General features: G+C 37.0%; 1 protein-coding gene across 33 annotated transcripts in view; it reads right to left on the bottom strand.

Moving 5' to 3' along the window:
• MYT1L (myelin transcription factor 1 like) overlaps positions 1-14,567 on the bottom strand; it is a 331,277-nt gene that overhangs the window by 19,455 nt on the left and 297,255 nt on the right. For all 33 annotated transcript variants that reach the window (XM_080588548.1, XM_080588549.1, XM_080588526.1 and 30 more), the window contains 3 exons: positions 12,060-12,122; positions 7,122-7,205; positions 5,770-5,991 (listed from right to left, as the gene is read on the bottom strand). In XM_080588548.1, coding sequence (XP_080444674.1) covers positions 5,770-5,991; positions 7,122-7,205; positions 12,060-12,122 — 369 coding nt within the window. The remainder of the gene's footprint in view (positions 1-5,769; positions 5,992-7,121; positions 7,206-12,059; positions 12,123-14,567) is intronic.

A 14,567-nucleotide genomic window follows, 5' to 3' on the forward strand; every position in this document is an offset into this window, starting at 1 on the left:
TGCCCCTCTTCTCTGTCTCCAACTTGACATGGGTGACTTCCCTCCCACACTTCTGTACTGGGTCTGGCTGGGATGGAGTTAACTTTCCCTGCAGCAGCCCATACAGTGCTGTGCTCTGCACTTGTAGCTAGAACAGCCCTGTTATCACACCAGTGTTGTGTCTATTGCTGAGCAGTGCTGGCACAGCACCAGTATTCCTTCCAAATCCCCCAGAGCCAGCAGGATGGGGGTGGGCAAGAAGTGGGGAGGGGACATCACCAGGGCAGCTGCCCTAAACCAACCAAAGGGATATTCCATGCCATATGGTGTCACACTCAGCAAGAAAAGGTGGGAAAGGGGAAGGAGAGGGGGGCTCTTGTTATGAAGACATCTGTCCTCCCAACGTGGCTAAACATTGTTCGTTGATGGGAAGCAGAGAATATTTTTTTTCCCCTCTCTCTGTGCTTCCATGTGGGCTTTGCTTGTTTTTCCCTCTTCCTTTTTCCTTTGACTAAATTATCCTTATCTCAACCCATGAGCCTTTTTTTTTTTTTTTCCCCCAGTGTACTTCTCTTCCCCTGCCTTCTTTGAAGGAGGGCTAGTGAGAGAGCAATTGTAGTAGAGTTTGACTGCCCAGCAGGTTAAAGCCACCACAACTTTCCACCTCTACATGCAGTCAGCTCCACACAGAGACTTCTCTCATGGTCTGCAGCTGTAGCCCTTTGTAATCAAATAACTCATTTCTAAATGCTTCATTCACTGAGCTAATGCTAAGTATTTTCTTGCTTTCAAATGCCAAAGGTGAAAAACACTGATGGTAATAGAGGATATGACTTCCAGCACATAGATTGAAAACTCTAAACCATTTAGAAACAAATTTGCAGCCACTAGCACGTGTCTGGAGATGTGAAGTGTCTGGATTATCGACCTACTTCCCCTTCAGCACTCTGCATGCAAACACCACCCACAGATAAACCCTTTGGTAAGATGTTCTTTGGACACAGGCTCAAGCTACAGCCCTGAGCAACAGGAGATTTGTCCATAAGCAGCACTTGCAAGCCTACCCTTCAGGAGTTGGTCACGTTAAAGTTTTTTTTTTTTTTTTTCAGACAGTGTCTGTTTCTAGCAAAAAAAAAATCATGAGAAAAAGGATCTACACATGAAATTCTACTGTTCCATCCTTCTTTCCTGACATTTGTAATTTCCTGGATGCTTTGGGAGTTCAGGAACTCAGTGGTTCTCTGCAGATCTGTGTGAGTGTAGGTGTCAGTCTGCTTCTAGCAAGCAGCTGCTGAAGACAGTTCCTGCCTTGAGTTTTTATCTTTTCCTAACCTGCCTGTTCCCAGGCTTAGCAATGCAGCTGTACAGCTCAGAGCTGTGACCAACTAGAATCTTCAGAGGGAATAAACCCTGGTGCTCCTTCACCTCAGGATGTATACAAAAGATGCTGAATGAACGGAGTGCACTGCTATTATCTTCCTACAGGTTTTCTGACAGCCTTACAATTAACTAGGTCTTCCTATGTATAAAGTGAATAGCCCAAAACAGCCCTGTGTTTCTCATAACCACATCTCAATTTCTACTTACATTTCTTCAGAAGAGAAAAGGCACTGGATGATGTCTGCAGCCCCTTCCAGCACATCTGAACATTTTGCAAACCCCGTGGTGCGCTCTTGCTGGTCAAACACAAATCCTATTCTATAAACTTGTCTACAGATCTTGGAATCCCACTGCCCTCAGTCAGGATACAGATACACTAAAGAAAAATTCGCCTTCTTCTCATTTTAATTTCTGTTTATTACTGACATAAGCATTAGCTTGTAATGGGGAATATACTTAACAATCACTGATATATTGTAGCTCTACCAGAATATGTTTTCCATGGTAAAGGAAATTTGAAAGCTACATTACCAAATTTGAAATGGGTGAATAGTGATTAAAATAAAAACAGGCAAGAGATGGGGACAGGAACATTGTCCTAGGCATTTGTGACTGTAATTGCCACTGAAGTCAACCAAAGCATATTACCCTTCAGTACTAAGGAGCAGGACTGCTATATCCAAGCATACTCTGAAAAAGTCCCCACTAATTGTAGTATTAGAAATGATTCAATCCAGAAAAATCTTAAATCAAATAAGATGATGCAAGGGCCTGTTCAAGAACCAGTGTGGAAAGCTGCAGTATAATAAGCAAGTTGCATTTCATTATAACATATTTCATTTACCTTTTTACTGACTCCATGATTACATGCCTTTCAATTCATTTTCATATTGTTAATAGGTCACCTTATTTCACAGTGGCCTTTCATGCTGGCATTGGCTCCTTTGTGAAGCATAGTACTCCACATCCTGTACTTCAAATCCCTCCTGATAACCCTCTATTGCCATTGTTTCCTAAGCAAAACTCCTTGATGAAATAAAACTATTCATAGGAATTTCTGTGAACAGGAACGGCAAACATTAAATAAACAGAAACCTCTGTTAGTGCCTTTGTTCATAGGGTAGGAGTCTAAGTTTACTGAAGTTTGTGACTTTTTCCATTGACTACTTATTTCTTCTTCAGAAGCATGTATGCATATATTTAAATTCCAGACAACATGATACCAGTTGGAAGACTGATTTACCCAGACTGGTGGATCATCTCAAGTCCATTGTTATTAGTGGAGTTATACGTTGTGTACAAGATGTAACAGCAGCTCTAAGAAATCTTTGCCTCAAAAACTTCTCTCTCTCTCTCTTAATTGATTCAATGGTTGGCAAAATTTTCACAAGTTAGTTTGCTGTTACAGTTTCCAGATAACAACACATTAACATGTTGGATAACTGCTTGGATAATAACACATTAACATCTGTTTACAAATGGAGGATTATAAAATCTCAACACATTAAGGACACTATTGCATCTAACTAACATGTATACTTGGAGAACAGTGCTCATAGAGAGGTATTTGTACTGGGAAAAAAAATCACCTATCAGGAGAGAAGTGAGCTGTACTGGCAAAAAAGAAAACTTAACTACTACTTTACTGGAGGTTTTAGCAACTTACTTAAAGCTCATAACTCTGCCTTCTCCCTATGCATGCTAACCACAGCCATACCTGCAAAGGACTGTATCACAAACCTGGTCTCAGTATGTAACTGTCACAACATAGCTTCTTTTCAGAAGGTGGCATTTGAGACTTACAGACATACAGCTGTATAGCAAAATGTTGTTAGTTGCAGAGGATGAGACTATAGCCTATTGAAAGGAATGCACTAAAAAACAGGGGATATTCCATCCTTAGACAGAAAATGCATAGTCTGCAACTTATGTGGGACTAAGCTTCAGATTGAGAAACACCCCATGGAGCTCTGGAATGCTGGGGCACATTCATTTAACACGTCTAGCAGCCTTCCAGTTATCCTACATAGCATGTTTAGTTCTCAGATGTCATAACTAAAGAATAGGATTATCTCACAGGTCTTCTGTCATTTTTGCCAGCCCATTAGGGCCATCTTGCATTCCCCAATGAACACTTCAGGCAAAATGTACCTATTTGTAGGCACGGGAATCCCACTCTGTTGGTGCACTCAGTGACATCTGGTGTACAACATTTAGGTGGTGAGACACTGGAACAGGTTGCCCAGAGAAGCTATGGATACCTCATCTCTGGAGGTGTTGAAAGTCAGGATGGGGCTTTGAGCAACCTAATCAGTGAAACATGTCAGGGTGTTGTCCACGTCCGTTCAATGTCTGTGGCAGGGGGTTTGGAACTAGATAGTCTTCAAAGGTCCTTACTGCCTCAAAATATTCTATTCTTTTATGATACTTTGTGTGAGCAAATAAACTAAGCCCTTTTAACAACATCTTAAGAATTCTACAAGGATTAATCATGTTTTAAATAATATGGCTTGTTATTAATGTTGCCTTGGTTTACAGAAGCTTCAAGAAATTGTTAAACTTGCTCACAACAACTTAGAACATTGCACTTTGTTAAGTCAAGACAGTTAAATAAGATCAGTCTAATTCAGTGAATCTTTTTAAGCAACCTTTCATCTTTGGCTGTTCTCTGCCAATAATGGACCTTATGGCCCAGCACCTCGTCTTACAAGGTATGACGTTTACATGTCTCAGTTTCTGTTTAAGATAACAGAGAAAGCACATGGCTGCTACATGTCTAAATGTCATATTTAGGTTTCTCCATTGGAAAAAAAAGTTCTGTGTTTTTTTTGTTTGTTTTGTTTTTTTTCATGAAAACAGTCCTATTAAAAAAAAATCTAGATACCATTTGCCCCTTAATCTTGAAAAACAGTTAGATTTAGTATCAGCAGATTCCTTTTAGAAGTTAGGGTTAGTTGCTGAAGCAGTTTTCTCTATGTAAAAACTCCTTGAAAGTTACATTATTATAGTTATAATTACATTGTATCTTCAATTAAAGGTAAAATCATTCCAAAATTTTAATGACAGACCTCTGTAAGTCACATAAATGTTACACCACTATGAAATAAGCTAAAGTGAAATATGAACATTAAAACTGAAATTTTACTTAAAGCCAGAAACTTAATGTACACATGTGTACATCTGCAGAAATGGTCAGGGCTTCTGTATCTGCCACTCCCTAAAGCCTATGTGAGCTGCAGCCTATTTAATGTTTGACCACCTGAATAGCACCTCAGGTCATGGACCAAAAGCCCTTCACCCTGGGTACCATATGAACGCTAAGTAGAAAAACAGCTCTGAACATAATAAATACAAACTATCTGCACATAGTTTGGAGATGTTGCATTAAGGGTAGGGCTTTTGGGTTAAGTTATAAAGGGTTACCAAAGAATCAAAGGAAATCATTATAGGCATGGGAAGTAAGAAGAAGTAAAATTTTCACCTCTATAATTAGAATTGAGTACAAAACAAGAACAGTTTGGTTTAGTTAACTAAAAGGTACAGAAGTTCAGCTGAGGTCTGTCTGTAGAAAGGTATCAAATTAGGCACATTGACTTGATGTATTTGAAGTAATACAGTTTTATATTAGTTACTATGGAATAAAAGAAGAGATTTACCTTGGCATTGTAATCATGGTACAATTCCAACACAAAGATCCAAAAATATCCTTGCTTATTTGTGATCTAATATTTTAAAAAGGGGACAAAATTTATCCCTAATAGACTAGCCACAAATCTCCTAAAAGCTATGAAAAATATCATCACTGAAATCTCTTCTTTTTGCTAAGTTTATGAAAAATTTGATGTTGTATTTCTTTTGTTAAATATTTGTATTCAGTTATTTTTAATTAATATGCTGTATTGTTTGGACTTTTATTCTGTAATCTGCTTACTGTTTTGAGTGAACATTTTCATTATCAAATGAGAAAATTATATTGTATTTATAGAACTGGTTCCTGAAAATTCTTTCATTCCATGCTTGTTTGGGAATCAAGTGTGTTCAACATCTCTGAAAATTATGTGGATTCAGATGAGTGTTACAAAGTCTATTCTAAAGTAACTTGTCCAGAGTCACTCAATAAAGAAATAGCATATTTACAGTTATTGTCATGCACACTTTTTTCTCTACAATCTTCTGAGTATTATAGATTCTGATTCAGATTCAGGTCTCTACCTGCAAAGACTTGCATTTAAAAAGTCACAAGTCTTGATTTTTAGTCACCTAGAACATATGTAGGAAGCCTATTTTTCAAAGTAATAATGACAGTTAAAAGGAACAGAGAAATATCATGAAAAAAGCTGTATTCCAAACCTTGTAAATATAATTTAAATAATAAGCTTAAAGTGAAAAATATAAGCTATAGCTACTCACCTACGATGAGTCAGAAAACTACCACTGACATGTCCTGAGCCATCACATCCTGGGGTTGGACATGACATTCCTTCCGTCTTCACTGATTTCCAGGAGAACTGTGAGCCATTTAGGTATCCATCCTTTTGCCTTTTGGCAGCTAGAGGACACCCTGATGCACTGCGATGGGATGCATATTTTCCAGTTATATGACCCTGACCATCACAACCAGGAACTGGACATCTGGATAGCAGATAGATGAGATAAACTTTATTGTCTTGCCATCATATACCTGGTAGCCTCTACAACAAAGTCAAAGTAAACCCAACATGAAATTAAAAGAACAATCATGCACTGTGGTCTTAAAAATGTTCAAGATACCCTTTAGTGAGTAAAACTACAAACAGAACTTTACTAATTAAAAAATAAATAAATAAAATTGTTCTTTGATAAACAATAAGGAGGCTAGCCAGTAGATGAGGTCACAGATTTTGATATCATGCAATAGCAACAAAAAGAGTGAGATATATGTTTGAATTGTCTGTGTTCATTACAGTAAATATCACACTGGAATTAAAATGGTGGCTGCTGAGCTCGACTCAGTAAGGAAATTTCTTGTAAATAATCTCTAAGCACTTAGTATTATTCTTGTTCTGTTTTAAGTGTGTGTATGGAATCTAAAGAAGACTTGTCTGAAGTCATTGAAATGTTAGATATAAACAGAGTTAGGTATAAGGAGATCCATTTCTGCACTGAAAGGATGTTGCCAGATTAAAAAATCAGGAGTCAGATTATGAGAAATAATACGAAATCATAGTGCCTACTACCTCAGAAATGTGGAGTACCTTTAAACACTCTCTGAATTGGAAAGATCATAACAAATTATATGCTACAGCCTAAAGAGATCAAAGAAGGCAGTTCCATATTCATCTGTTATTTGGGAATCCCTCATGCATTTTCCCTGTATACTTCCAAAAACCAAATAACCAGGGTCAGAAGGAAGAAGTTAAAATCTTCAAAGTGAAATGCTTAATGAAAACAATTCAGTAAGAATGCCACTACATAGCACATGTCAAAACAAGGCTGGTGACTTCACTGTTTGTCCTGCGCTACAATATTGCTATTGAGTATCATATCCTTGGCTAGAATAAATCAGCACAGATCCCTGATTTGAAGTTCAGTCACTGAAGTCAATGGGGCCAGTGCAGAATTCCTTAGTATTTAGAGAGCTTTATATTTTTCTTAAGCAAAACTATTTCAAACCTAAACCATCTGCTCTCGGATAGCTATAAAACAATAGAGTTTGTCTTAAAAGCTGTATATATGACCTGTTATACAACGTATGAAGGTCCTTTGACAATATTTGTTCTCACCTAATAGGTTCTTGGTCTTCTTTGTCTTCCTTGCTTTGTGCTATCCTGATTCCACTTTTCTTCGCTCGCGGACAGCCTGAAAGACTGATTGAAAGAAAATATTTTAAATAATTTCTCATTTTGGGGTACGGTCTACAATGGATACACGTTCTATAATAAAAACTGGCAGAATGTGTAATCCTGTCCCGTTTCCAAAATCAAAGCTCAGTAGTTTAAACAGGGAGAGTTGCAGTATACAGCCACGAGGGGGAATCCGAGTATCTCAGTTTGTGATGGCAGGACAGGACTGCAAGCGCTGCGCAGGCCACACACAAGCAGTTCCCGAGAAGGCAGAGAATGCTGTTCTTAAACCCTCCGCCTAATAGTCCTTCCAGCTGACTCAGCAGCAGCAGTGGCAGCTTTGAAAGGAGTAGGCCAGTGTTTCAGTGCTGAGAGGCATCACATCCTCTGTATGTCTGAGAGAGAAGGAAAAAGAGGCTCAAAAACCAGGCGTCTTTGGATCTCTTAGTAGGAAGAAAGATTTCTCTAGGGGACACGTTAGAAACACTATGAAACCTTCTAAAGCATCATGTAAGAATGCTATAGAAAGGTTGAATTAAAAATATGCCAGAGCTCAGAGCTGTACAGTGCCTTCCTGGGAAAGAGTTTAAGTGCTCAGAACACATCCAGACAAAAAGATTTAGTAAAGACAAGTTTATACGTTAGGCCAACCAATGTTACTTTTAAGTGGACACTGAGAATGTCATTTTTACTACTAAAGATGGAAAAAGATCTACCTATTCCAGGATCTTGCAAGTTCAACTTTTGGACATGAAGAGTGTTATAGAAACTGCTTAGTAGACTTGACAATGACTGTAATAGATATTCAATGACATGAAGGGATATTTTTTTTTTTTTTAAAGTAGCTGCTATCCCTGTTGAGGACACAGAAATGTCTATCCAAAACCCATGACCTGTGTTCTATTTAAATGTTATTTCCATCTTAACATATGAACAGATAAAAAGAAACCCATTGGTAAGAGCAACACATTCAAAATTACTGAGATGAAAGACAAAGTAGTGTTACAAAAATTTGCCTCAGAGAAAGAAATAAACTAAATAAGGTTTTTGTTTCCAGCATGACAAAATGTATTTCAGTGTTGTATAGTAGGTCCTGTCTTCAGGAGGAAGAGACAGAAACAGTGGCAGCAAAAAAAAAAAAAAAAAAGATTATTTTGTCTTAAGACTAGAGAGGACTCTGTGGAACAAGTAGTGAAAAGGTGATGCAATCATGGATGAAGTTCTGTGTTGGTAAATAAAAAATAAGCCATGGTCAAAAATGAGACTTTACATGCTGTAAAGACATAAATAAGTCAATTAAATAAAGGGAGGAATGTTGTCACAAGACACTAGCACAGAGTATATTACCTGGCAACATTTAGTGAGATGGCATGGCTACATCTATAGTGGTAAACAGAAGGGGCCTAGAACTATTGTCTTGACCCAAGACGAGCATGGTCACATCCACACAGCTAAACTCTCTCTGTAAAATGGGACAGCCACACCCATACAGCTTTGATAGAATGAACTGGATCCAATGGAGCTCCAAGTCATTCCTCAGAACTGCCTGCGAGATTTTCACTGGCCATAGGTCAGTACCATGTCAGGAAACGTACTAACAATTTAATAGTGTTGGCAACACCACTGCCTTTGTGTAGGACCAACAGAGTAACCTGTGCTCTTGCCCCATTTCATTTCCTAATACAAATGTAGCTGATCATTTTCCTTTTTAAAGAAAGCTACTGTTACTCTGTATACAAACTAAATCTCATAAAACTATTTTAAATGGCATAGGATTTATTTGAAAGTTATAATGTCATAATCTGTAAAAGACCAAAGGCAGGAGGAAAAGAGTCTAATGGATTTAGAATAAGAGGAAGCAAGCTAAATTGGTTCATTGACCCACATATAACCTGGACTGCAGAAAGTGAAGGGGAGAGGATAGGAGTTATGTATATCCCTAGATAATATGCAAAACTAGTTTTACCCACTGTGTGAGAATTAGCAGGTTTCACATCCAAAAACTAAATAGTTAATAGAAATGCCTTAGAGAGCAATACTTTTTTAGTAGATGTACAGATGGGTATGCTTGCAGATTATGACATTTTCATAACAAAATCTGAATGAAGAATTTCTGCCTTGACTAACGATTTAATGCTTTCACATATTAAATCAATTCAATTATCACCTATTTGTTGGTATTTTGATGCATCATCTTTTTGCAATAGATCTTTCTATTCTGGCATTATGATTTATTAGAAAATTCTAAGACCTTTCATATCTTCTAAACAGACGTTTCCAACAGACAGCTTCTGAGGATATGATTAATTCATTTTTCCTCTGACAGCAGATTCACCAAGAAAACATATGTCAGGGATGAGCCTTCACTTTAAATTTTTTATCCTGTGATAACCAAAAAGCTATTACTTCATTTTGGTATCAGTTTAATTCCTTATCTATGAAGACAAAACACGAGAGAAGTTCAGCGATAGTATATGCCAGTATAACATCTTGCATACATTGAATGTCTTTGTGGAACTGCAGAAAGTTATGGCAGGGTTAAATCTGCCTTTGTGTATGTTATGCATTCAGCCATTTTAAATACAAATGATACTTAGACATCATGACAGCCATTTAGGAGAGAAGTTTATCATTCATTTCCTTCTGAAACTGAAAGTGTTGTAAGTGTATCAAATACAAATAAAAATGTTAACTCAGATGCAAGAAGAGATAAATGCTAATTTTCAGCATGGGAATTAACTGTGGAAGTACTGTGGGGTCTTTCACACTCAACGATTCCAGATTTAGGCTACTGGTTTGCTGCCCTTTTAAAGACGGTGCCTTTTGCCAGCCTCACCAGTTTAGAGAGTGACTTTGACAAACATCATGAACTGAACAGTGTGGGGCTGCCTTGGTTTAAATGCGGCAGGTCTCCCAGGGCAACACCAGCAATTTTAAGCAAAAATAGGTGTTACTCCTTCCCTAGTTCTGTGTCAGCATTCCTGTGCCTGAAGGCAGTCAATGACCTGGGACTGCTAGAGGCATTTTGGAAGAGAAATCAAGGCCTACTATGCTGACTTATGTGACCAATACAGAAATGGTGGTGCTTCAAAAGGCTGAATGTACTAAATCCCAATGGACTGGACAAATTCCAGATCACTTTGTTCTGCAGTATTATTTTTTATATCTTTATATGTACTGAGTATGGTGCATAATCAAATGAAAACTTGATCCAGCACTCATCTACAATAAAAGAACATAGGAATTCAGAGATTAAGCTAGGTAACACCATCCAGCTCATGGTCCAGTCCTAGAGTAGTCAATAGACAATGTCCAGGGAAGTAATTTTAAAAACAAGCAGGCATGCAATGATACTCCCCTGCTAACCTTGCCAGCTTTTAGATTTCTTCTGTTTGTGACACTTTGGCTTCTCTACTACATTGTACTGAATCTTCACTGTCCTGCCTGTTTCTGGTTAAATAGTTAACTAAACACTAAATAGTTAACTAAACACTAAACAGCTTCCTAAAATAGCAAAGTTCAGGCATATCTTCACTAAACATAGCATTGGTAGAGGTATGAGCTGATAAATCCATGCATAATTAAATGTAGCTATAAATTTGACCTTAAACTACTTTGAAAGTGTGATTTTATCTCCTACATTGCATAAGTGATTTTAAAAATATTTACATCATCTTCTTTACAATGTTATTTGTACTCTTGATGGTTCTCTGTGTTTAACAGAAAATTGAGTTGTTATTGTGATCAATCATTTTTACAGCTTGTAAAGGTATGGCACATTTCTAATGTCTGTGCTATTTATCTTTTGACTTTAAACTGTTGCTTGTACTGCAAATACATTTAAACTGGAAGTATGTGTATTGACTAGTTATAGGCAATTGTAAACCTAGGGACTTGGTGAACCAAGAAAACATCCAGACTCAACAGCATTAATATGCATGGGAGAAAAGAGCCTTTACTAAAAAAAGAGAGGTGGACTACACTATTATTCTTCAATTAAATAGTGGATAACTATCTGCAAAATATAGTGGAGCTCTTCTCCACTGATTTATAGTTGTCAAATACCCACAAGGGCATTGCTAATTATACAGCACGTGGAACATTATCTCTACTGTGGTACCACAGTAATTCATTTTGGGGTTACCAGTAATATCTTAATTAGTAAATGTGAATCTTTCTTTGGTCCTTGGTAAAGATCGCAGTTATAGTTTAGACAGTCAAGGTAACAGCTTTTATCCATAAATTTCTCTTCCTATTCTTCTGACTTAACATGGTTATATACAACACACTGTGATTTAAAAGCAAGCCCAGCTATTCTGAAATATATTGACAAGACTAGTGCATATTAGATGCAAGAGGTGTTTTTTTCACTCTGTTTAACACTGATAAGACTTCAGCTGGGAGAGGAGTAAAGAAAATGAGCTTCATTTCACACTTTAAGAAATAACAAGAGAGTCAGAAGAGATTGACAAGAACAATCAGGAAAAATATGCAGAAAAAAAATATGCAGGAACAGAATTTTAGTCCAGAGAAAGTAAGACTGAGGAGAATGGTGAAGTTATTCAGAATGTAAGGCAACAGAAACTTATGAATGTTGAATTGTTTCTCTGGGCTAACAGACAAGGGAGAAAAAAAAAAAAAACATTAATTTTTTACAAAGATTTTGCTAGAAAAAAATCTTCCTGTCTATTTGGGTAGTGAGCTATGCTGAAACTGAGGAATGTTATTCATTTTATGTAGAATGAGTTAGATCAATGTATGGCTATGTAGAGCACTCAATCCTACTTCAGTGCTGAGAAAGGGAAGAGAGGTCTGTTGAAGTCCCTCCTAGTCCTGTGGTTGTTTGATTTCAAGAATAAAAAATGTCTCTTTACATACCTTCGATGTGAAGCATAATTTCCAGTAATATGCCCAGAGCCATCACACCCAGGGGTGGGACACCTACAATAAAAATGTAAAAGATATAGAGCAGTGTTACTGACGAGAAAGATATAGCTGCCCATTTTATATTAAAAATATATATATATATTAATTGACTCGATAATTTTTTCCACAGGTGCCTGCCTTGGGGAACTCCAGCCATTGCTAAACCTGAGCTTAATTCCACACCAGGGACAAACATACTTTTCTCATTCATAAAATGTTTTTATTAACTACTCATCATCTGCCCATTCAAACACTTTCCGGATACTTCTTGTATCACCAGACTACTGGAGATTTCCAGCAGCAGTCTGACAACCCCACACCACCAGAAATGAGTAGGGTTGACAGCAAATGGAATACGCCCAAGATGTATTCTTAAGTAATAGCTAACATTACAAGTAAGCCATTTTGTTTTCCAGTAAGGATCTTGCTCTAATCCCACCACACAGTGTCATGAGACATTGGTGTACCTTTGTAGACACCCTGCCACCTCTCCATGAGATGAAGAAAATGCCTAAGGAAAAGGAAATGTACAGACGGGGAGGTAAAGATGTCTTCTTGCATAGAAATGGTAACCCACTTGGCATTCCCAGATATCAAGCAAACAGATACACTAATCAGTGGAATTTCTAATAGTTGAATGACAGTAGAGTCATCAAAGAAAATGCCTGTTTTTCTCTACATTGTGAAGATGATTGTGATCACTACAGAATAAGCTAAATTATAATGCTAAGTATAATCATTAGCTGGTATTTGAACTTCTACACTAAATCACGGAAAAGACAAAAGAAGAATTAATTTATACTCATTTTAATGAACTGTCAAATGCTAGATGAATTCCAAAACCTCATTTTTCCTGAGCCTCAGTTTTGATTTTTAGCTGTGCAATAAACCTCATTTCAAAGAAAACATTCTAATTTAAAAAAGCATGTGCACAATCTCCAGATGTTGTATTCTGAAACAAGAGATTTCCATAACATTGAGTTCAATGATTATTTGAATCCAAAAGTCATTCAGACTTTGGCTTTCACCCTTTAGTTACATGTGAGCTTTCCTCAAAGTTGGTACATACTGGTAAAGTGCTTTCATGGAGGTTTCTTCAAAAACTTGGATTTTTCTTAAAATCAGGAATTCAAGCAACCTGGAATTCAGTGCAATGGGGCTTTCATATTCCATTAGGTTGCCCTTTGCTCTTTAAATCTAATAAGCATTACCTACTTCTGAGGAGCTCAGCAGGGCCAAACCTCAAACACAATTAATGCAACCTTGAAAGAGATAAGCTAAACTGGAATTTGTTAAATAGAGTTCTCACATGGTGTTCTTCTGGACCAGTTCAGTTACTCTATAGAAAACAAAAATGCATTAATGCTTCTAGGATGTAAGCTGGTAAAACCACTGGGATTCACTGGATCACTTTCTATAAGTTTCTAGAAGATTCTCTTCTACATAACAAAGATCCTGTGTGCTTTGGATAAGGAATCTAAACAACATCCTTAAGGGTAATTCTCCTTTTCTCTTGTGGTATGTGCTTACTTCACTTTTTGTGAAGAACAGCCTTTGCCACAACGGCACTTTATTACTACATCTTTGCACAGGACCAAGTGTAATAAACCCCATGATCTTGACTAGAAAATGTAAGTACTACTGTGAGTCTTTGTGAGTCTTAGTATGTAAAAACCAATAGACACGCTGACATCACACATTAATCTTTCTGCTTGTAGAAAGATTAAAAAAAAAAAAAAAAAGATTTGCTGTTTCTTCTCACATAACTAGGTAAAAATATGGTGAACAAGTCATAGTTCTTACCTGTATAGCCCTTTCCATTAATTCTTTACTGTGGCTAGCCCAAATTTTGGAATATAGGTTGGCTAGTACTTGAAATTAAAAAATAAATGGGGGGAGTCTTATGTTGAGATTCTTACATTTTAAATGTTACATATATATAGATATTTAGATGGTTTTCTTATGGCATTTTGTTAGACCTATAGAGAGAAGATCCACTGCTTCTTTTGTGTTTTTCTTTTTGTTTGGTTGTTTCTTTTTGTTTGTTTTTTAATCACAAGTATCTTCAGTGATCTACAAAACTTATTTCCTACTCCCATCAAGACCAGATACATCACTGAAGCCTGACTGAAGCCTCTGAAGATATTATATCAAAAGATATGGGAATAAAAATTAATTAATGAATTTCCTAAACTTTGACTCTAAGTGTCCATTGCTTTTAAATGAATAAAGGAGAGCAAGAAGCTATTAGACTGCTCCTCTGCAGTTTCTCTGAGGTACTACAAGGATTCCTTTTTTATGAACACATACTGTTTGAAGCCTTCATTTTCATCCACATACTCTTCAAGCCTTTTGAGAATAAGCTATTATCAAAACAGCACAATGGTTTTCTCACGTTTTCTAAGACTTTTGCTACAGGCAGGCATGATTAATAGTGTCTTAACAAAGAGGATTTGTAAG

This window comes from Anser brachyrhynchus (assembly GCF_964034855.1).
Source record: "Anser brachyrhynchus genome assembly, chromosome: 3".
Taxonomy (NCBI): Eukaryota; Metazoa; Chordata; class Aves; order Anseriformes; family Anatidae; genus Anser; species Anser brachyrhynchus.